The sequence below is a fragment of the Cryptomeria japonica genome, chromosome 11, assembly GCF_030272615.1.
Source record: "Cryptomeria japonica chromosome 11, Sugi_1.0, whole genome shotgun sequence".
In the NCBI taxonomy this organism is placed as follows: domain Eukaryota; kingdom Viridiplantae; phylum Streptophyta; class Pinopsida; order Cupressales; family Cupressaceae; genus Cryptomeria; species Cryptomeria japonica.
In genome coordinates this window covers 137,528,348-137,553,379 of record NC_081415.1, presented here as the reverse complement: position 1 = coordinate 137,553,379, position 25,032 = coordinate 137,528,348, and the positions used below count along the sequence as shown (strand labels likewise).

The 25,032-nt window shown below is 37.7% G+C and overlaps 1 protein-coding gene across 5 annotated transcripts in view; it reads right to left on the bottom strand.

Annotated features, from left to right (window-relative positions):
* LOC131032649 (phospholipid-transporting ATPase 3) overlaps positions 1-25,032 on the bottom strand; it is a 417,034-nt gene that overhangs the window by 185,090 nt on the left and 206,912 nt on the right. For all 5 annotated transcript variants that reach the window (XM_057963683.2, XM_057963680.2, XM_057963682.2 and 2 more), the window contains exons 11-13: positions 16,228-16,312; positions 16,045-16,122; positions 11,402-11,518 (exon numbers count right to left, since the gene is read on the bottom strand). In XM_057963683.2, coding sequence (XP_057819666.1) covers positions 11,402-11,518; positions 16,045-16,122; positions 16,228-16,312 — 280 coding nt within the window. The remainder of the gene's footprint in view (positions 1-11,401; positions 11,519-16,044; positions 16,123-16,227; positions 16,313-25,032) is intronic.

Sequence of the window (25,032 nt, the reverse complement as noted above, 5' to 3'; positions counted from 1 at the left end):
ATTAAAGTTCTATAGGAAGACACTATGAATGCCATTTTTGTTTAAGCTAATATATTATTATGAGATTGCTTAGCATGAGTTTTAGAGGGATTGGCGGAAACATTGATATACTACTCTTGGCATGAATATATTCTATACCTTTTTGGATCTTTAATCTTTGTGTGAGACTACTATTTGATTTTTAGTAGAAGTTTGGAAGAGCTATTTTCCATATTGGCATGGTTGCTGAGAATCGTGGTATCATCATACATCTATTGCCCACAAGTTTCTAAATACTAGCATGGGATCTTATTGATTGGCAACTTCTTCCATATCTTAGTCGAAGTTCATAAGGTGGTGAGTTTCTTCATAAGATGGCACAAACCTCTACTTATTGGAGTGAGGACCCCTAGTGGCGTGAGATATTTCTGGAGGCATTGGCAACTTGTCATGGTGTGGCTACTAGTAGGTTGCCTTCTTATTTCTATTGTTCAAACCTTTGTTGTAAAGGAGAGTTATCCAGTTCCTGGACGATTATTGTGAAGAGTCTGACTTGGGACCTGCATAGAAGGAAGTGTTTTCAGTCACCAACTAATCTAGACTAGACGTAGGCTCTTTATTTGCTGATTTTCTGCATATTCAACAATAGACGCTGCTAGGGATTTGTTGACATGTCTGAAATCGCATTACTACGGTTCCATCCGGCCAACGCAGAATAGAATACTAAGAATCCTATCCTCTTGAAATAAGGAAATCCCTAGTGCTATTTTTAATTGATCAATGGGGATTACCTCAATGTTTCGGTTGTCAGGTCTTGACTGCAGGATAGCTTAGTGGTTTGATGCGTTTTGCTAGAAACACAAAGGGGACTTAAGATTAAACGGTTGGCTTTGAGCGAGTTCCCTAAAGTTTAACAGTCCTATATCATTTGATTTCACTTGGATTGATATTATCTCAGCTTGACTGTATGGTTTCTTTTTGATAAGAAAGGGGGGAAAAAGGAAAGGGGAAAAGAGAGAGAAAATCTGATTAATTTATCTCAGACAACATATTCAAGAAAACAGACAGAAACCTCCAAAAACTAGATTTAACATTATCAGCTAATAAAGCACAATGCTGTAAAATCTAGTGCAATCTTCAAAGGGAGCTGAATTTTCATGCTACTAAACATAAATGCAGAATTTGACATCCATTCACTTGATGTTTAACAACCGAACTGAGCACACAAATGGGTTCAGACTAACCATGCAGGGGGAGTGACAATCAGCCAATCCTTAATGGTATGAACACCAAGGCTTCTATCAAATATTATCCTAAAAATACTATCTGAAAACAAAAGACATAACAAGAATATTAAATGGTGAAGAAGGAGACCATGCACTCACAAAGAAATGAAACAGCTTTAATTTCCATTAATTCTACATAAATTTCAACAGAGCTTCAGCAACAATCTTAGACTTCTTACCAAAAATAAGGGAAAACCAACCCCTTTAAATAGAGTTTCAAAACTCAGATGAATGGCCAAGATTAAAACAAAACAAGTGGCTCAGATTCATCAATACAACATAGTACCCATGCCCATAAATAGGAGGTAAAATATCAACAACCACCCAAAGAGGAATAATAACTACCTAAAAAAAAGGCAAGTAATAACTACCAAAAGCAGCTCAAAAAGTGCACATGCACGGAGCTCAAAATTTATAGCTGACTTGGCAATTAGACATGAACTTTATGGCCAAAAGTGCCCCTTTTAGATTTTAAAAGAATTATGCACTTTATGAAGGCACTTTTTATTTTTCTGCTACAAACCCCTTTTCTAGAAATTCATCTTCGGCATGAAAATATTCTTTCCAGAGGTCCCGACCTACCGCACGTTCTGCCCGAACATATTCTTGAAATCTGATGCACAGCTGAAATAGCACCATGAACTGAGGCATAGGAGGATGACGTATCTTATATTGCATGCCCTCCAAATGACGATCTACATGCTTTAACCCATCCTTCCAGTCGGACCGATGAGTTTTGAAACACAAAATGTCCGAATATAACCCACTGGCAAACTCCAGGTCCTCCGTGCAGTAGGCGACCTTATCTATCCTCAATCTATCCTCCCAGTCCGGCTGCACTTGGTCATCAGACAAACTATTTTTCCAGCCCAGAACCATTGATCGGAGGATCCTTCCACCAAGGTCCCTCATGTCCCTCAAAATTTCCTCGCATGTCTCTTGCTATTTGCTAATGGTGCCCTTTGTGTCATTCTTCATGCTGGCGGTCCAGTACCATTCTTTAAAAATGTTGATGTCATAGGGATCCAGGATGGCGGACAATGTAGGAATCTGCGCATGGGTCCAGAAAATAACCCTCATGAGGGGAAGAGTTGTAGCAACGACCTCATGAACCCTGAGGCATTCCCGCTTTACTTTGAATAGTTTGACCAAAATGGTCTCTCAGTGGTGGGCCATTTCCTTTACATCCTCAATGATTAGCTCTCCCCTTTCTTTAATGCTTTGAATCCATTCCTTGACAGCCTTGGCGGTATCCCGTACTCCTTCAAACTCTGTTGTTGTCCTTTGCGCCAATGCTGATGGGGGAACATGTGATTCGGAGGCATGATGCAACAATTTCAGAAGGTGATCGATGTACCCCTCGGCCTGCTCAGCATGAACTCGGTACATGTTTCTCTCAGCAGTTATCTCGTCAAGTTGCCTGAGAATGTTTTGCACGGAATCCTTGAACTCCTCCCTTTCTTGTTCTTTGGTGGCTCGCCCTATCGAGACGGTTGTAATGCTATAATCGGCCAACACAATTTGATTTGTTGGCTTATTGACGAGCGGGGTGGCGATATGGATGGTGCGGTTCCTCTGCTCTTCCTTGGTGATTCGGGACTAGGTCTTAGGCTTTGTCTTCCCTTTGGACTTTGTTTCCCCTATGCGAGAGAAAATATCCTCCAAGTGGATAGGTGGCTTGGTGGTTGCCTTCCACTGTGCACGAGCAACTAACCAGTCTTGAGGTATGGTCTGCCAGGATGCTATGGTCAAATTCCCACTCTGCTCTTTAAAGGTTTCAGCCGGTTCATTGCATATCTGTAACTGATCCGTTATAGGAGCAGAGGAAGTGTCTAGTCCCTTGCTTATAGCTGAGTTCTCCCCTACCTCACTGAACAACTGTTGGGTATCCCCATGTGATGGTTGCTCCTTAGTTCTGTCGGGCTCATGGGTCTCATCCGCCCTTCGTTCTCCTTCGACGGTGGTGTCATCTTTGTCGGTACTATGCGGTTGCAACTCGTGCCGACTCCCCTGGGTGAGTTCATGTACATTAGCCTCTTGATTGGACGGAATTTCTCCTTCCTCAACTTGATTTTCAGGTTCGCCAGAATCAATGATCTTCAACTCTGTATTTAGCTTGTCTTGTGCCGGAGGATTATCAGCCTCGAATGCATCAACATTGCTCTGGGAGGGCAGAGCAGGTATATAATCAAGGTCAACTACATCATCATCGGAACTGGGGTCCTTGGATGATGAAGTGACTTCTGGTCTTCTAATAGGGATCTTCTCCCTTCTAGTCCTTTTTGATGTCTGAGTCCCTCTGCTAGCTCTGGCTTTCTTTCTTTTTTCGGGCCTCTCAACCTCTTCCTTTGGTGCGCTTGAGGTTCCCTCATCTTCCGAGGACTGAGAATCAAGACTACCCATCATATGGTAGGTGAATTGAACTCCTTCATGAGTTAGCCGCTCAATCTATTGGTGTAGCCAATGATCGGTGTACCTTCTTGGGGCTGCCATAACTGCCTCAAAATCAGTAATTGGATCCTGAGACCAATCGATGCCCGGCAAGAGGTGCCTTACTGCCTCAAACTCCCGAACCTGTAAGCAATTTCCAGAATCTGTTACTTGATCCGGGACCCGACGGTATTCATAAAGTCGCATTTGCTGCACACTTAACCTTGAATATTCACGCTGTCGGACCTCATAGTCATCAGAACAATTCTTCCAATAGTCTTCAATTGATTCCTTTGCTCTGTAGTGCCTGTCGTAGGCTCTTTTTGCCAAATTGTCATGATCAAAACATTTCCTTGGGAAATGTTCCTGTAGGCCATAAGAGGCTAACTCAACAAGTGACTCATCGACATGTGCTGCATTCTTTAAATGCACATCGAGGTTACCCAAAATCATAGGGAAGGTGAACCCAGATTACTTCTTGTCTCTGAGTAAACTGCTCGCCGGACGTGCTTGCCTTACAACTTCGAGAAGAATTATTTTGTCGGTTGGATAGTGTGGAAGTCAGAAAGGAGCTCCTTCAAAGCCGACTATCCAGATATAGGAGAACCTAGGGAACTGAATATACCAGGCGCTGTACCTTTGTACCAAAATGGTAGCCTTCTCTGAGAGCCTTATGTGTAATCCCCCTTGCATCAGCTTGACTAGGCGCATTGTGAAGGCATCATTGACATGCTCATACTGACCAATAGTATAAGCAGGGTTGTTCTTTTCCCTCTGAGCTATGTCATGATAATGTAGTTGAGGATAGCAGTCGTACACCTTTACTTGATTGGGTCCGTTCCCAATTTCGCCCTTCTTAATCAACCTTGGCAGTGGCTGGTGTCGAGCGAACATATAAACTAGGTAAGAGGTCATGGTGAAGTGCTTTTTCTCTTCAAGTTCGACCAACTGGGTATGTATATTATCACTGATGATCTGGGCCCAGTCGAACTTGGATTTCTCGGCAAAAACCTGCTCCGTAAAATAGAACATCCACTCTTCAAAAAGGTTAGACTGAGGGAGTCCCATAACCCGGCTGAGCAAGGTGACCATATCTCCATGCTCATTGTGAAAGTCACTTTTGGGGGCCTTTTTCCCAATTCTTATACTCAGAGGCCTTCTCTCCTCATACCATTCCTCGTTTATCAATGTCCTGCATTTAGCAAGGTTCATGTCATATGCAACTTGTGCTTCATCTATGGTTGTCGCAATGGGGTTATCCAAGAAGGGGATGTCGAATGCGTCGCCAATGGCCTCAGGTGTGAAGTCAGCTAGGACCATATTTTCCAGATCCACTAATCTGGTCTCTGGCTGATAATGTCGGGCAACCTCAACTACTAGCTCATAATTCTGCACTGATGGAGGAAATCTTGTTGCCTGGGCAATACCAGTTTCCATCATCTGCCTAGGCCTACCATAGGCGTTAGGGGAAAATACCCGGTTTCTGAAGTCCTGAATGTCGATGTGGCCCAAGTCAGTATCGCCTACGTTTTCCCATATGCTTTAGACCTTTGACTCCCTTGGTCCTCCTCTCTAGTACTGCTATTTCATCTTCTCGCCCTTGCGAGGGATGTCTGATTTAGAAGCCCGAGATGTTCCGGCTGCACCAGGTGTCTTTGAGGATTCTACTGCAAATTTAGGCATCTATCCTACACAACCGGATGAGGATTACGAGACGAGATGAAGGAAACAAAACAGGTTAGTTAAAAGGGATACGTTAGCACATAAGGATCAATGGAAAACTGAAATTTGAAAAAAGTGCGATGCTTCAGTAAAAGAGCCTGATTAATTTGGACATGAAATATTATTAAACTCTTCGATTAAAATTTGCCACTCGGTTGCGGCTCAAGGGTTTAGGTGTTTAATGATTGCTAAAGCTGTATTCAAGGTCCTTAAGTTCAATTTTCAAAAAATGAATGAGGTTCAAAACTTTCTAAGTCTGAAATTTGCATTCTTGAGCTAATTTTAGACAGACTCTGATTTTAACTGCTTTGTTTGATGCCTTTCAAAAGGGGAAAAGATGCGGTCTACAGGATTTTATCATTTAATCAATTTTTTCATAAACACATCTAACCAATCTTGCATATATTTCAAATGATTTCAACAAAGACAAAGCGAGCTTACATGGCAAACAAGATGCCAATCCGCACAAACCCGGCCTGCAGGGTTGTTTCTTTTTTTTTTTTTTAAATTTGAAAACGCCCTTTCCCAACTTGCAACTTTCACGCACCTGCCAATTTTCGAGATAGAGGGTGTAAAATGCGAACACCCTATCTTATGCCTTGCGTTTTTGGGAAAGAGATAAAATGCACAGCTCGCGATTCACAAAAAAAAGAATGACGTTTTCCCTAATATGCCTCGCGATTTTCACGTGGAAGGGGACGGTTTTGCAATTTTTTGAAGTTTTAACTTTTGACCCTTTACATGTTCAATGCTTCGAAGTGCAGCATTCTTGGGGCATTTGCGAACTTTAAATGCTTTTAACATTCTTCCCTAATGCCGAAGTTCAGCATTTTACCTTCTTTTGCAAACTTTGCTCTTTTGGCATCATTGACTTTATCCGCCGAACTTCAGGCGATATGGATATTATGCAAACCTTTTTAGGTTTCGCGTTTAGTCTTTGTTGTCACCGAACTTTGCGGCTTATGGCCTCTTTGCAAACCTTTCGATATTTTAAAGTTTCGCGTTTAGTCTTTGTTGTCGCCGAACTTTGGGGTTTATGGCCTCTTTGCAAACCTTTCGATATTTTAACATTTTACCTTGTAATGCCAAAGTTCGGCACTTCAACGTCTTTCGCAAAGTTTTTTAGTATTGGCACTCATATCGCCAAAATTCGGCATTTTACCTTTATTTGCAAACTTTGACTTTTTCTTACATATAACCTCCTAACGCCGAAGTTCGGAATTTCAACCAGATTTCACAAAGTTTTAACCTTTTCAGATTTTCGTTATATTGCCGAAAATCGGTATTTTTCCTTTATTTGCCAAGGCTTTAACTTTCTAACATTTTACTCCTAAACACCGAAGTTCAACACTTTACAAGATTTCGCAAAGTTTTTACCTTTTCAGATTTTGGTATGAATTTCGGCGATATTGCTCCTTTTGTGAACTTTAATTTTCACTTATTGCCGAACTTCGGGGCTTTGGCCTTGTTTGCAAACTTTTCGATACTCTTTACACTTCGCCTTCTATCGCCGAACTTCGGGGGGGGGTTTCACTCTTTTGCAAAGTTTTTTTTCTTTTTTGCATTTTTACCCCTTTTGGCGAAATTTGGCGAACAAAGGACATTTGCAAAGGTTTTAACTTGAACGCCTTACCTCAAAGCGAAAATCGGCCTCCTGAGGGATTTTGCCAGCTCTTTTTAAACTTGCATTTTCGGGCCACCATTTTGCGAGCTTTTCAAAATTTTAACTTTGCCCTCAGATTTGGCGAAAATCGGCCAAGAAGTGATATTTGAAAAGTTTTCAACTTAAGCGTTAAACTCACCATGCAGATTTCTAGGCTTACACTTATGACAACATCGTCCTTTGGACTGATTTTGGGCACTCAAAAAAAGACGCGAGACACCCTGCGCAGAAACTCAATAGGGCGAAGGCTGAAAACCAAAAAAGAGGGGGACCCTGTCGGCAACAAGGAGCGTGTGCAATGCACAACAGGATTACACATTGCATTTTAATCCAGCGCTTTGGAACGCTAGATAAAATATGTGTTGCTGCTATATCAAATCATATCATTATAATCTCCATTTTTGTATTGGCTGCAAACAAAAGGTCAGGCTATATTGTTCAAGTTTGTTCTGAAACTGTTTGTCCTGAATTTATATAGTTTCATTATTCAAAGTTCAATAGTTTTGTCATGCATCTCCATTAAACATCTTTGTCTATGCAAAACTATGCAAACAAGTAAACAACTCCAAATAGAAAAACAGAGACTGTCATTCATAATACAGAGATTTGTTTACTGGCAAACTGAAGTGGTTTTTGAACAACAAAAATTTGGATCATCTTAGACTTGGGACCTTATAGTTGTATTAGAGCTAGTTTTTCCGGCATCCTATGTCTATGAGTGAGAGAGAACAAAGATATTATAACAGCGAACAAAGGAGACCATAGTGGCAGCCACTCAACTTCCAGAAGGTGAAACTATTTCTGATATATTGAGAGTTCACCAAGGTTCATCTTCTAGCAGTGATACAAATAGTCCAAATTCTATTATAGGTTGTAGTGAATAGAGAGAAGAAAATATGATGACAAAGGTGTAGGAGGAGACCCTACAACAAACCTTCTAAATAGCTTCATTGAGAAACAGCATACAGCTTCATAGTGGAACAACGTACAACAAATCAGTGCATGGGTTCATTTCGGAAATGTTGGTTCAAAACACAATCAACAAAAACAACAATTAGAACAACCATAATAACAATGGAGGAAATAGTGGTCAGGGTGGCAATTCGGTGAATAACAGAATAACAAATCAGCATATTGGAGCAGCTAATTCGAGACCTTTGATGCCAGTCTTTCCATCTAGAGTCTAGCCAGAATCTGGAAATGAGAAAACATTAACTGATTTGCAAGATCAGTTCAGACAAGACTGGGTAGATGTAAGCCCAGATTTTCACCATGATATATCTCTTCAAGAATATATGGATCTCAGAATGAGGCATATTTGTAACAAGGGAAATAGAGATCATAATAATGATTTGTGGAGCAAGATTATAAAACTTAGCCTTCCTTTCTTTGATAGGCCCGATAAGATTGTAGCAAGAGGGTAGGTTCAAAAGGTGGATGCTTACTCCTAGCTAAACCCATGCCTGAACAAAAAGCCATAAAATGTGCTGCTATACACTTAGCTGGAGTTACACATGAGTGGTGGCATCATGGGATGATCACAATGCGGTACACTTCAATTACATCTTATGCAGAATTCATAGAGAGGATTATAGACAATTTATCTAGTTTTTCTTGAGTGCTGTTGTATTGTGTCATGGTTTGTATCAATCTTCAAATGATTTTCATCTTCTGCCCATCTGGAATGTTCTTCTCACAGGCTGGCAGGATTTTGAGCTCGGATACCACTTGTAATGTCCCATTTTAAGAACAATGCAATATAACCACGAAATGTAATGTTCTGATACCACTTGTAACATGTTCCTTATCGAACAATATAAACTATGGGGCAGTTAATGTCTGATTCTTACAATAAACTTATGTATTTGGAAATAAGAATGCAAGTATATAATAAATGTTAATGATCAAGCCACTGATTGTCTCTGATTTATACAATTAAGATTAAGCTTGAGTGAATTGATATCAATTTGCACTAAGCGCACAATTACTTGCTGTTTCAAATAAGACAATATAAATATGCAATGGACTAGAATTTGATATTGCCAATGGCAATAGGAATGGCTGTTTCTGATTTGGAATAAATAGCATGCACAATTGGTTACTGCTGTTTCAGATCTGGAAATGATATTATGCAAGGTATATAGTTCTGTGTCTGATGTGAATAATCCTTGGCTTCAAGCACACGATATTGGGCCTTCGGCCTTGCCCACACAATCTGTTCCAACTGGAATAAGAAACAATATATAAAACACAATCGATGCCTGCTGGAATGATAGTGAATCCCTCATTATATATTGTAATTAGGGAGGAGTGCACCCTTTCATATTAGAGGAGACAGAACTCTTAATCGATCCTCCTCATACCTAAATCGGTTTATACTGATGATATTGATTAGTGTTAGCAAATCTTTATTACTTAATTGCTGTTACCAGCAATGCTAAATGATCTGATTAACTTGTGACCATCAATTAACCCCCAGGCTGATAACTAATCAATATCGTGTCTCTTCATGAAGGTAATTATGTGTTTCTTAATCGATAACTAATAGTTAACCATCGATGTTTATTCAATCGATATTTATTCTTGTCTTGGCCGATATTAGTATGATTATATCCGATCCTTCAAACTTGGTATTCTGGTTCTCGATAAATCTGAGAGGTTCAATATGCAGAGGATTGTTTGCGACATCCTTACATAAGGCACAGTCAAATAGATATGGTCTTCGATTCTTGTATGTTGCATCCTTCAGAAGTATCGGGTATGTACATTGAATACCTTCCTTTGTCGTAAAAATCTATATCCTCATCAGTCCACGACTCGGTCACCATAAAGTTATTGATAATTGCTTTGAGAGACTCTATTTTATCATCGCATCAAGTCATATGTTCGGTCTTTGTAGTAATTGATATGTTTGACTATCATCTTCATCTTATATGATTCTATTCTTATGAATAAGTTTCAATATTTGACTAAAACTTATTAAATCTTTTATCAACTCTTACGTCTGGAATTGGGGATTTTACAAATGAATACTCTTCAGACTCTCATTCTTAATGAAAAAAACTAAAACCTGATAATTCATACGATTGATAGTGCTGTATAGTAAGCCAACATTGCACAATGTTCATCTTCATTGAAAAAATTCTAAATAGTTGACTTGACTGTGGAATGCATGTTAGAGATGTTTGTGAACCAATTATATTTTTAACTAATTCACCCAACCCCAAGACATGACAATAGTACAACATAACTCGTCAGTTGTTTTCAATGTTCACCTTTTTCAGTCATGGTATCCAATTTGGTGTTCGTTTCTATGTTCATTTTAATGAAGAATATAAGAGACCAGACCTGTAAAACAACTTTAGCTAGCTACATAACTGTTCAAAAACAATTAGATCAAGTTAACCAATTGTATAACTTGATAAAATGAGTGCATATAAAGTAGCCTCGAATTAAGAGTACAACTATATATAAATTTTAATGAATGGATTCATCCACGGCAATGATTATTTGGTAGATTTGAAAAACACAATACACAAATTAGCCTGCATAAAAACATTTCCGAAGGGAAACATTAAGTTTATACACAAAGCATAATGATTGTGGAAGATTTGTTCCCAGGGATAAAAGAATGCAACTCTTGAAAAAAAATACGTAGCTCAAAAAGAAAGAAAAACGAAAAGAAAAAGAGAAAACCCAATACATGGCTAATTTCACAATAGCCAACAGCATTCAAGACAAAAAAAGAAATGGCGTCTTTATGACTTAAATGAATTCCTCACTGATAAAAACTCTTTAAAACAAATAAAACCTTCTCGAGCACAATTTGACGCATCTAGGAATAAATTAGAGCGTCGAAGGTTTTTTTTGTGAATAAACTATCCAATGTGAAACCAACATATTGATGAATAAACTATGGAATGTAGAACCAACATAAAGAACCTAGTACATAGCCAACTTCACAAGAGCCAACAACGAGAAATCAGAAAACAAGGGATGTCTTCATGCTTTGAAATAAAACCATCACTAATAAAGAATTTTAAAAACAAATAAAAAAAATTGTAACACAATTAGATGTATTGAAAACAGATTACAGTGTTGAAGATTTTATTCATGAATAAACTATCCAATGCGAGACCAACGGATATGGTATTTTGAAATGCATCTTTCAACTGTATACTTAAGTGATCAAAACCAATGTGTATTTTGTCTTCTGTAATTTACCATTCAATATGTTTGTCATTACAGGAAAGATATACACTTGTGTCTATGAAATGTTTGACTAAACTTGCAAACAAATTAATTTGTTGACAAGAGTTACCTGTCCTAATTCATCATTTAAGTTTGATGTCCTTGCTTGTGCTCCCATATTTGTCTCCTCATGGTACATATTTAGATCCTTGTTGATGAATTGAGTGCTTTGGAAAAATTTTATTATCTAAACAATATTACCAAGGTTAGCATTATTCGAGTAACACATAAAAATGACCAATCCATTTTCAGGTTTATGTCCTAGAGATTAAACAATTATCCTTGGAACAAAAGAAAACAATAAATGTTTTTGATTCTCTTCTTTTTTCTATTTCAATAAAATTAATATATATTGAATATCATACAATTTCCTAAGACAAATAAATTAATTAAATTGGGATAGAGAGAATAAGAATACAAATGAAGAATCTTGATATATATAATTGTATAGATTGCAATGACAAATGTTTTGAAACATTCTATAAACAAATTCAACATTATTTATATTCATTCCTGAGACAAATGGATTAACTAAATTGAGAGAGAATAAGATGTCGCATCTCTATTGTGGGTAAAATAAAAGATCATTCGATGAGAAAGGAAGGCAAGGTGGGTAGGAAAAAAAATAATGGAAATTAAAAATGACAAGACAGAAGGTTGGTTAAGGGCTTGACATTGTCAAGTAAAGGGAAAGGCAATATTGATAACCATAGGTGCCTTGGGAAAGATGTAGCCTACCATGCTTTTCTGAAGGTATGGTGTGCCTCCTTGATGCAATCAATCCCCGTGAAAAACGAGCAAAGGTAAGGCCCAAATATGAATGCCCATCAAATCATAAAGGATGGAGGAATTTTGCCAAAAATATGTTTTTAAATCTATGAGGGCACACAAGGTAGATATGCAAGGGAGAGGCAGAATTTTGTGATTTCTTCTGGACGTGCTTTGAAGAGTTGTGGAGGTGTCAAACACTACCAATATCTGGAGCATTGTCACTGATCATATTTTATCAAATTTCAATGCTTCCATTTTTAGGTCTTTTTCGTGGGAAAAAACTCCCAAACATGGAAGCCTATGGTAACTATTCAAATCCCTCTCCAGAGGTCCCATAGGTTGGTTGGTTGGTTGGTTGGCCTCGTGGACATTATTAAAAACATTCATTCATTCATTCACCACTTCCTTTTTATTTAATGTTCATGCCACTAATTCAAAAACTACTAGAGCTTCTAATTACAACTAAGAATGCCTTTGAAAGCATCCAGAGTCTTCTTGCTCTTGCCTGGTTTACAAGTTCCAACAATGACTATAAACAGTGCGCAAAGTAGGGCATCTCATCTTTTCGTGCCACAATTTATTAAGCTTTCCTACTTTATATGGAGACCTCCCAAGTTATTTATATTTATATTTATGATGATCCCCAAGAAATAACGTTGAAAGATTCAAGGATATTTGAATAATATAAGTACTTTTTTCATTACAGATTCTTATTGTGATTGAAATGATGAATGAAGTTTATAGTATAGGTGAAAAACTCACAAATCAAAAACTGCAGTGAGTTAATTTCCTAAATACTTTCTGATAATTGTTTTTAAACTAGTGGCAATTTCTGATAAAAACTCATCACTAAATCAATAATAACTAATGGCTTTTAATGAAAAACTCATCTAAATGAGTATAAATTGGTTTTCTTACCTAATGTTGACAAGATTTTACAACTTCACCCTCACTCCTCAGCTCAGACATTTGCTCACGAATTCTGGACTTCATCACACTAAGGACAAGACTTTGCAGTCCTAAGACATACCAAGGTTGCTCTAACACAGACTGACAAGACAAACCCCTCTCACAAACAAAGGTTAAAGACTATGACTATTGCCAAGCAAAGGCAACTAAACTAAATCACTAAGCTAGAGAGTGAAAAAAGTGGGACATCCCCATTTGCAATGGGGCAATGTGCGAAAACGTCACAACAAGCTCCCACTAAAATGTATATTTTTTATTTTTGTTTTTCAACAATTCAATTTTTATTTTTATTTTTAGTTTTCAATTGCAAAATTTAAATAACTAAATGTTGATAACAGTGAATAAAATACCACAAGATATTATGAAAAGCATTACTGAAACATCATTAGTAAAATTTAAATTACATAGAGACCTGGTATTAATGTTGCAATCATTAGTAAAATTTAAATTACATAGAGACCTGGTATTAATGTTGCAATCCTTTAAAACTCCTAATCCTTTTCTCACATGTCCTTTTGTAGATGCTAGCGGCTGGCAAACAATATTAAAAACACACCTAAATTCTAGTCACTGCTTTCTTTTTTAATTATTGCACTGACTTTTTATCCCCATGTCCCCCTTGCTACTTAGTAATCTCCTTTCTTTTAATGTTGTGATTTTCTTCTTCAAACTTTTCTTAAGAATTCGAAAGGGGCAACTAGTATGGAGTACATCCCATGTTCCCTTACAAAAAAGGAACACGAAGTGTGATTAGTATGAAGGGTCCCATGTTACCCTTACTAGCTGCATCTCAATAGATTATTTTACTTGCTATGGATTCCCACGCATCACTCTTCCTAGTGTGACTCATTTTTAATGTGCAGCGTGCAATTCTCTTCAACGATTCACAATTATTAATTCCTGGACTTCTTTATTCCAATTGCAGACTTTAAAAAAGATTTTAGCTAGTTAATATGTGGCAGCCAACAAATCTGAGGATTCCTTACACCACCAGACTTCTACGCCCCCTTTTCAGCAATCGAAAAACAATATTAAATTACTACCCGAAGCTATGGCTTGATCCAAGCTCTCGTTTTTTAATAAATATAAATTGGACAGTCTGTATAATTATTCGTATGGTTGTGCCACCTATTTATTCTAGCAAACCAAATAATAATTTATGGATTATTCTAATCACACAGCTGCCTACAATAAAAGATAAATAAATATTTTTTATTTTACTTTCAACTCTTACCCAAATTTCTGTATCAGCACGAATTCGACCTCTATATGAAGCCAACAATAAAAACCTGAAGATTTATGTCTGCCAATTCTTGTATAAACCGTAAGAGGTTTTGTTCTCAAGGTAAGAGCTAAACCAAAGCTCTACAGACAAGTGTAACTGGAAATTGACCATGAATAGAATGAATGTCTTTTCCTAATAATTGCTTTTTAATGATACAGCATACATAAAAACTACTTCCACAATGGCACCTTCTTTGATTTCCTATCAGATTATCTATCTGTTTCTGGATTTTGATTGTGTTTTTCTTTTTTGCATCAAAAAAGAAACACAATCAATTTCAGAAACAGATTGATAATTAACTAATGGATTGTGGAAATCTGATTAAATTCCTATCAGATGTTTACCTTTCTTTGCCCTTTCTCCTGGAAAATGTCTCACAGATGTACAACACCTCTGGAAGACAAACATTACTCCTAGAAAGTGTTTCTTTTCATGTCCAGAAAAATAGTGTCTCCATGCTATGTTCTTGTTGTATATAGTTTCTTTAGTTTTCCTATAAATTGAATTCTCTCTTCTAACATGTAATCTTGCCAATGGAGAATTGAACCAAATCTATTTAAAAGGATTTGGAATGACATACAGTCACTTTTACACGATTAGTCAAAAATGTTTTTCTAACTCTGGAAAAGGGCTTCTTTCTAGAGAACTGTTGACCATGAACGTTAGGTGAGGATCTAGGAAGTGTATCCTCCTCCTAAGATTTTCTTTTCAAGCACACTTGGTCCATGCCATTCTCCCATTGACATCATCATATCTTACATTGGCTCTTTTCCGGTAATTAATTAAGTTAATAGCCCTTCCGCTTCCCAAAACTACTAAAAATTTCAAGGTATAGTGGACTTCTTAGAACTGTTACAAAATTTGGTGAATCATTCTGCTTCAAAAAATATGTAGTGTGAATATAATAGGATAAAATTGAAAAAAAAAAACATAGCATTAACAAATAATACTTGCATGTATTAATTTAAAAACTTGACCAAGAAAAATATAATATTAAAACTTGCTTACTTCACATCTTGAAACTTCTGTGAAAATTATCAAATTGGTGAAAAATCGGCCATAAAATATATCCCAGTTCAGATTAGTGTGCATTAGAGATAAACATGGTCTCAATTTTCGATTAGGCCCTTTTACTTACCTTTATTTGCTATTCATTTTGGCTCAGGGACTTTATTTCACATGTTATTCATGGCATATGGCTTTCTTATACTGATTTGTCTAGAGTTTAACTATTTTGCGTTCACTACCCTCTTGTTTGTTTCCTAAGATGTCTTACCTTTACTTATTTGCAATAATTTTTAGGACTCCTACTTGATACAGAGCTTTGAACTTTTGGCTCCCCCTGACCTTATTCAGTCACTCATGGATATTAATTTAATATCATTTCATTTGCACCATCTAGATGAAAACATACTCTGGCTACAACCAATATAATTGATTATGAAAAAACATAAGGTAATCTAACCAAAAGCTTTGGAAGGGAACATGCTCAGTTGTTTAAACTTTAAAATAACGATAACTAGCATATAAAAGGAAGAAACTAGAATAATGAACTACAGAATATAATGAGATAAGAGCAACAATGTTGGTGGAGGAATATGAAAAATACATAAATAGTAATTGAAAATGTAATGTGAATAGTTAGGGTCAAACATTAGAGAAAAATAACGGTTGGTAAAATGTATTACCTCAATGGAAACATATAAAGAAACAGGAATGATTGTATTATATAAAGTAATCAAGGAAAGAGTCATAAGCACTCCCACCTAATCACCACATGGAAACATCTTATATGTTAGTTCTTTTATTGTGTTCTAAAAAATTTTTTGAGACATGGAACAAATAAAATTTAGCAAAAGAAGATCCAATACCATAGCTTTGGGGCTTGCACTGAAGATATCTCCCGTATCGATCTGAAGCTCTAGGTACCAGAGTTGGGGATTAATAAAAAGAACGCTGTCATGTAACATTCCAAGACAAAGAATTTAGATGAAGACAGAATTTACATTGCATACCAGAACACAAATAAGTACATCACAACTACAATATATATACCTAGATATGGTAAGATGATAAAGATAAAACTATTTTTTATGTTCTTTTTTAGATAAAGAAAAGCCAAAGGTTTATGTATTTTGGACATTTGCAAAATTCAAAAACAAGCATAAAACTTGTTAAGGATGATTGCTGAACCTACAATAGGTGCCAAAGAGAGCCATTTAAAAAGACCTCAAAAAGCACAAAGACCAAAGTTTAAGCAAAAAAACAGATATTTTGATCTCAGTTATCTTCTTGCTGTCATAAAATATGCGCATATACCAATTACATAATAAGCAAAAACATATGACTGGGAAATTAATCCTTAGCTTCACTCATTGTTCACGTTAAGATTATAGCAGCATTTGCCATTGTGTAGGCCAGCAAGCATCCTTCCTTTGCTATTCCACATCCACCCCATGGATCCCTCTCCCTGACCTCTTGGCTGTGTATTCCATTGTTTGTTAGAGCTTGTAATTTAATTCAAGGAGAATTTTTGGTGCTTGGTGGCCATAAGTGCATTACAAATTGCTGGAATTACTGATTAGAGGCTTAGCTATCTCTCTGGAGGCTCTCTGCATGAAAGATTATTTCCATTGCTTCAGTTCTATAAAAAACCCTTCGATATAAATGCCAAAATATAGCAAGGCTTGCCTCTTGCTTGTTTAGACAATAAATTATAAAGCAGTGGTTATCTTTTATGCCTTGGAGATTGTTTATTTGCAATCTAAAGTTTCTTTATTTTTCCCTTGTTGCAGACAGGTTTTTTAATTTTGAGTTCTACTGCTTTCAAGACAACATTCAAGGTATCATTAATGTTGGCCATTGAAACATGTACAGTGGTTTCTACTGATATTGTATGGTTGAATAAATGGGTTTATGTGTCAGCATAGGATTTGTCATTGCCCTTTTGTGCACAAAGGAGAGCAAGATTTCACAGTTTATCACAAAGCATAAAGTGACCACCAATTTTCAGAGGTGTGTGAGTTGAATACTGGAAATAGGCTCTAGAGAGAGGTAGCCAGAATAGGGAAGAATTTTCAAGGGGAAATAAGTAAAGGAAAACATCTATTCTTGGAAATGAGACTTGCAATGCTCATGAGCTTGAGGGTGCAGCTAACATAATTATAATATGTTATATTTTGTCAATACTGGTTCAATCAGCTTATTTTAGTATATGCTTGTTGGATTTGAATAGTTGTTAATAAATTATTGTAACCATGCCGATAAATTTTAATTGCAAGATCATGTCCAGATTTGGATATATTAAAGTTTTTGTTTTTGAAAGTTTCAAATTCAATTTTGAAGGCCTTAGAGGCATTTTTTGATAGAGCAATTCATGAGCATTTGAGTGCCTCAAATTGTTCGTCAATCAAACTTATAAAAATGTGTTGGACACAAAAATGAGTTGTAAAGAGGAGATACACGTGTTGGTGTGTGTTTTGACACATCATAGGGCATCTTGGATTGGAGATAAGTTAGGTGCCACTTCTTGGCACCTCATGGCTTTGTAATACCATTTGACGGTTTCATGTATTGTATCTCCTATATATTAGCTGTGTGAGATGGAGGTTGTGTGTAGGAGTCTTATAGCTATTGAATTATCTTTGATTAGTGATACTCCTGTGAGAAGCTTGCTCTACAAGTATGTTGTATTTTATTGTTTATTTCTGAATAATATATTGGGCAGCTTTTGTAGTGTGGGGTTTTTCTCCTGAAAGGGTTTTCCCCACATAAATCACTATGTAATAGTATGGATGCTATTTCTGTTATTTTTGTTTAATTTTTGTAACTATTGTGCACATCTGAATAAAATTTGCATAACCCTCCTCTCAAAATTAGTATAGGAAGTTATTTCACTACCTTAACTTCCTTTCATTCTTTAGTTGAGTTGAATAGGAATATAGACACATTTACCAACTCAATAAAGCACAGTTAATTGGATGGAAAAAAAGTTGAGGATTTGGTCATTGTGAATCCAACTTGCATCTCTTGTCCCATGAGGGGGTGACAATGAATTAGAATCTAACTCCTAAGTGTGCCGACTTAGATGCTACGATTGCACAACTTGCTGAAATCTCTATGATGAGGAAGCTTCTACATATGTGATGCAGGAGCATCCCCGGTTCATGGCAATCTTGCATCAACCAAAAATATTTCCTTTCTGTTTTGCTTTTTGTTTGCAATTTCAGCATTTCTTTCTGTGTTTCCCGGATTTGGCTCACCGGACCCTGTGGAGTTGGATTTTGTTTGAAGACTTGATCATCTTCCTTATTCCCAAACCACGGAGCATATGGATCATTTTCCGGCAAGTTATCGCTACTAGTTTCCGAGACAATTTTTTGTTACCGGTTGCTTGGACCTATTTGCATTGGTGATCTACCGGATCCTTTCCGTAGCTTGCAGAGCCTTGATCGTCGATTCTGTTGTTCCTTGGCGTGTGGCCAACCTTCCCTTTGATTTTCACTTCGTCCTTTGGATTTTCCGAAGGATTTTCTTTGTCGGAGGCCGAACATGTTGTTTTTTACACATTAGGTCTTGTTCTTCGGGTTTTGATACCTTTTGGGCCGACCGGATCCCCTTGGATCATATAAATCATTGTAATAGAGCATTAGAATGTATTGAAGGAGTTAGATAGAACATAGAAGCGAAATCTTAAGTTTGAGGTCTCGGCTGTGACCTGTTCTGTATTTTGAACATATTTTAGTAGGCCTGTGACCCGGTTACTGTAACCCAATTGTTACCGGTTGGTTGTAATCAGTTTTAATGATATAATTCAATTTGTTCAACATTGCCTCCATCATGTCCTTGTGTTTCCGTTGTGTTTACTCTTGTTGACCGGTCTGGACTATCTCTTTGAGGTCCCTCCTAACCGGTGACTGCACCAAGTGGTATAAGAGCGAGCTTTTGTTTTGAAGATTGCGCTGTCCTGAGAAATTTTATTGCAGGGTGGCGAACTGTGGATCCGACCTGCAGCTGCAGAGGACTGGCGTGAAGATGGCGCGAAGAGGAAATAGGAATGGTGGAGCGCATGGGAATGCAAACCCTGCTGTTATGGAAATGTTGAGAGGAATTGCAGCCCGGTTGGAAGCTGTTGAGACAGCCCAGAGAAAAGGCCGACATATTGAAGATGTAAGTGAAGATGAAGGAGAAGAAGCCCCGGCAGAATAAGTAATTCCACTGGCGATTAATCCGGATGAAGAAAGGTTTTTGAGGGTTTTAAGTAGGGAGAATACTAAACCTCACTTTACCCCATCGGAATATGATGGAAAGTTGGATTCAGATGAATTGATCGATTAGATCTCGGAGATGGAGAAATATTTTGATTTTGAAAACACTACAGAAGAAAGGAAGGTGAAATATGCCTACACCCAGTTGAAAGGTCATGCATCTCTTTGGTGGGAGCATTTGCAGGTTGATAGACAGAGAAGAGGTAAAGAGAAGATCAAGACATGGGATTGGATGGTTGCTAAGTTGAAATCAAAATTTATGCCGACTGATTATCAAGTGAATCTGTTTCGGAAGTTGCAGAATTTGAGACAGAAGGAATCTAGTGTGAAGGAGTACACCAAGGCATTTTACAAGTTGAATATCAGATCCGTACATGTTGATGATGAAGTTAAACAAGTTGCAAGATATTTGAATGGATTGCAGGTGTCTATACAAGATGAACTCAGTTTGATCAAGTTGCAGAGTGTTGAAGAATCTTACCAATATGCCCTGAAAGCAGAAGAGAAGCTAAACAAAAGACATGAGCTGAGGCAGAGAGGTAGAGGTGGAAGGTTTTCCGGAGGAAGATTTCAAGGAGGAAGAGGATATACCGGAGGTAGAGGAACCTGTACGGATCAGAACAAAGACAAGGAAGTGAGCAAAGAAGGTAATTCATACCTGAAAGATGATAGAAATTTCTACCGGAGGAGAGAACTAGATGGCTACCGGAATGAGAACTTTGGAAAAGATGACAGAAGACAAGACAAGAGAGTGTTTAGAGGAACTTGCTATAAATGTGGAGGAGAAGGACATCGTGCTTTCGAGTGTAAGAAGACAGAGAATACCGGAAGAACAACAATGGTGGAAGAAAGCCCCACTGGATCAGCTAATGAACCGGAAGATGGAGAACTACTGATGATGAGGAGAGTTTTGTGTCATACCAGGAGAGATGAAGAGCCCTTGCAGAGGAAGAATTTGTTCTAGACCAGATGTAAGGTATTTGGTAAGTGCTGTAAAGTTGTCATTGATAGTGGTAGTTCAGATAATCTTGTTTCAGAAGAGATGATGAATAAGTTGAATTTGGAAAGATTCAAACACCCTAAGCCTTATCAGTTAGCATGGATTCAGGATGATCATAAGTTGTTAGTAAGTGAGCAAGGTTTGGTGAAATTGAAAATTGGGAATTGTCATGATGAAGTCTTGTGTGATATTATGCCTATGGATGTTGTCACCTTTTGTTGGTTACACCTTGGCAATTTCATAGACGGGCCATACATGATGGGAGGAAGAATACATACACAATTGTGGCCAATGGGATGAAGCAAACCTTGTTGCCCTTGGAGGAACCTTTGAAGAGTGAAGTTTGTACGAATGCTAGAATCTGTTTGGTGGATGGAAGGAAATTCTTGGATGGATTGAGACATGAGAATGTGTGTTTTGCCTTAGTTCCTAAGAAGACTGAGAATCCGGAGCATGAAGAAGAACAACCGGAAAAGATTAAAGATTTGTTGACTCAGTATGAAGGCATCATTTCAGATAATGTGCCTAATGGATTACCACCTCTAAGAAGTATCAGTAATTGCATGGATCTGATTCTTGGAGCTAGTTTGCCTAACAAAGCTGCACACCGGATGACACCGGCAGAGAATGAAGAGTTGAATAGACAAGTGCAGGAGCTGTTGAAGAAAGGTTTGATCAGGGAAAGTCTGAGTCCTTGTGCAGTACCAGCAGTATTAGCACCTAAGAAGAATGGAGAATGGAGAATGTTTACCGATTCCAGAGCAATAAACAAGATCACAGTGAAATACCGGTTTCCTTTGCCTAGGATGGATGACATAATGGATTGTTTGAGCGGAGCCAAATACTTTACAAAGATAGACTTGAAGAGTGGATATCATCAGATCAGAATTAGAGAAGGAGATGAGTGGAAGACAGCATTCAAGACAAATGAAGGACTGTATGAATGGTTGGTGATGCCATTCTGGTTTTCAGTAAGACAAAAGAGGAGCATTTGTTGCATTTGAGACAAGTTTTGCAAAGGTTGAGAGAAGAAAAGTTGTTGATAAACCTTAAGAAGTGTACTTTCATGAAAGATGAGTTAGTCTATTTGGGATTTGTGATATATGTGGATGGTTTGAAGATGGACCCTGAGAAAGTAAAAGCAATTGTTGAATGGCCTACACCGGAAAGCATTGGAGAGGTAAGATCATTACATGGATTGGCTAGTTTCTACCGGAAGTTCATCAGAAATTTAAGTTCAGTTTGTAACCCTATGACTGAGACAATGAGGGGAGATCGGAAGGAATCCAAGAGGACCACCAGAGCAAACAAAAGTTTTGAACTGTTGAAGTGGAAAGTGACTGAGTAGCCTGTGTTAGCTTTACGGATTTCAATAAAGTATTTCAAGTGGATTGTGATGCAAGTGGAACAGCAATAGGAGCAGTCTTGAGTTAGGAAGGGAGAGCAGTAGCTTATTTCAATGAGAAATCGAATGATGCCCGGAGGAGATATTCAATGTATGATCAAGAATTTTATGCCATAGTTCAAGCCTTGATGAACTGGAGACATTATCTGTTGCCTAAGGAGTTTGTGTTGTATACTGATCATCAAGCTTTGCAGTATTTGAACAGTCAAAGTAAGTTGAATCAGAGACATATGAGATGGGTAGAATTTTTGCAGAGTTACACCTTTGTGTTGAAGCATAGAAGTGGGAAATCTAACAAAGTTGTTGATGCATTGAGTAGGAGAAGGAATTTGCTGACAGAGATGAGAGTAACAGTATTAGGATTTGAAGAATTGAGGACCTTGTATGATGATGAACCAGATTTTGCAGAACCTTGGAGAGCATGTAGAGAACCGGTTACAGTAGTGTTGATGTGTCTTTTGTACACGACCAAACATAGAATAAAATACCCAGAGGTATCTTATCCTCTCTTGAGTAAAGTTCCCGAATGCTGAAGATATCGTAGAAGGATCAATCGGAGGAACTTCAAGGTTTTGTTATGTAGGATCTCTACTCATGGATAAGCACCAGTGGTCATTGTGTTTGCTGTTTTACAAGGGGCTTTACGTACTTTCAAAGAAAGCTTGTTCATGAAACTACTTTTGGATGAGGAACTAGATTCTCCTAATACTAACTGATGTTCAAAAAAAGGGCAAAAGATAATGGTTTTAAGGAGATGAGACTAAACTAATCCTAAGAATGACTTAATGAGGACTGGTCCAGGTAAAACTCTACCAATTTCAGTATTGCCAAAAGATTACAACTCCACTGGAATTGGTGTGATCTTCTAAGAGGATTCAATGATTTTCCAATCATCAATGGGATAGATACTATCAGTAAGATACATATCAATGCCTCCAACAATGATTGAACTCTTAAACAATCTTAATGTCTCCAGTTGACCACACAGGGCGTACTTACAATCAGTAAGGAGCTAGTGGCTTGGATTATGAGTTTTACCAAAGATCAAACACAACATTCGTCCTTCAATCTTAAAACTTAAATGCTATCTCTACTAAGAGTGATTCAAGAAGATAAACAACCATGAAAATAGCCACAAGGATTGCAATAAAACACCATAACTTCAATATTTCATTGATCTCATAGCCAAATAAAACAACAATTGTTCAACTTTCTCTCTTCACTACTTATTTCTCTGCTGCTAACAATATTAAACTTATTTCTCTTTTTCTGATTCTAACTCTCTCTAACTCTTTAAAATGAAATGAGTGAGGGCTTATATAGCACTCTCAAATACAATGAACGGCCTGGATCAAAAGAAGATCAATGGCTGAGATTTTGACACCTAAACCCTAATTAGGGTTTGTTACAAAAAAGACCCCATTTAGATAAACATTATCAATCCATAGCCAATAGAAATTGCCACAAATAACGAGGAAATATAATCCAATGGGAATAAAGTTGCCACATCATCTTATAACAACTTTTCATCTAGAATTTTGTTCCCTTTTCTATGCTCTTTCCTAGCATATTCAATGAATCTGGACGTAATCCCCTCAATTTCAGCAATGGGAATCTCATGAAGATTCTTCATTCATTCTTCCAAGTGGAGGACTTGATCAAAAGCTGTGAGAAGGGTCGTCTCCTATCCAGGCTCTAGCTCTTTCGTTTTCTCGATCAGGAACATAGTAGCATACATCTAACCTCGTTGCTCCTTTGTGACCATGTTCTCCTCGCAAAAAATGATCTTGATCCTGTCTTCCAACTCTTGGACATCCACATCTGTCTCGATCTCAATCCTTCTGTCAAGGATCGTACACAATACATCAAACACCTTGTCTTGAATAGGGTGGATAGTGCCTTCAACTTGGTTGCATCTAGTATTGATGTCTTCGAAAAGAACTTCCTTCATCTGGAGCAAAGCTAACCATTTCAAAAGGCTATGAGTTCCTCCATCCATTATCTTCTCGTGTGCTAAAATCTGTCTTGGTGTTCTTCTTATTACTTGCAAGACCGGGATGATAACGTCTCTAGTGTGAGTGAATGCATCCACAGTTATCAATAGATTATGAATGATCTCACGGATCTGGATAGCCCGTTGGACTGTCTTCATCATTCTTGTTACAAATTCAATGGCTACCTTGTAAGATTCATCAATCGAAGAACTCATGAGTTGGGCTAAGTTCTTCATCTTTTCTGCCTTATTTATTGATTCGAGAGGAAGTGCATGCAAAGGTGACACTGCTGGATCTTGTCGCCTTAAAGGTTGACGAAGGTGACCAAAATAATTCCTCCAAGCACTAACCTCCCTTTCTAGCTTCTTTTTCTTTTCCATTTCTTCTTTGAGTTTGTCATTAAGTGCTCTCACTGAATCGGTTGCTTCTTACATGGCCTGCTCGAAGGTAAGTGGACCAAGATCAAATGTCTCTAGATCATATTCTTCTACCAGAATCTCATCTTCATACTTGTCCACCACTGGTGTGGCTACCTGTACCTTCCTGGATCCTGCGTCATCTCTAATTACCTTTGACATCTTTGTAGCCTTCGTCTTTTCTATCTCTTCATGGGAACTTCCTATGAGACTTTCCAAGTCGAATACTTGTTCTTCCTCTTCAACCACAACTACCCTTGTCAATCTTTCCTTTAGCCAATCTGGAATAGAAGACTTTCTTTCCCTCACTTGTATTTCTTTAGGCAAAGGTCTATCTTCTCTGAAAGGAGATGTTGCTTCATCATCATTCCTTCCTTCTTGTTGTTCATTAGCATCAACCTGGAGAGATTGACTTGAGGAATGCTGAGGTGTTTGTCCTTTACCTTGTTTATCATTCTGCACCATGGATTCCATAGACTCATCAATCTCATACACTATATGTCTTTGATCTTCTCCTTGACTTGTTTCTTTTTCATGCCTAGAAGACCTACTGGGTGGACGATCAAGATTCACCTTTTGTTTCTTCTTGGAAGG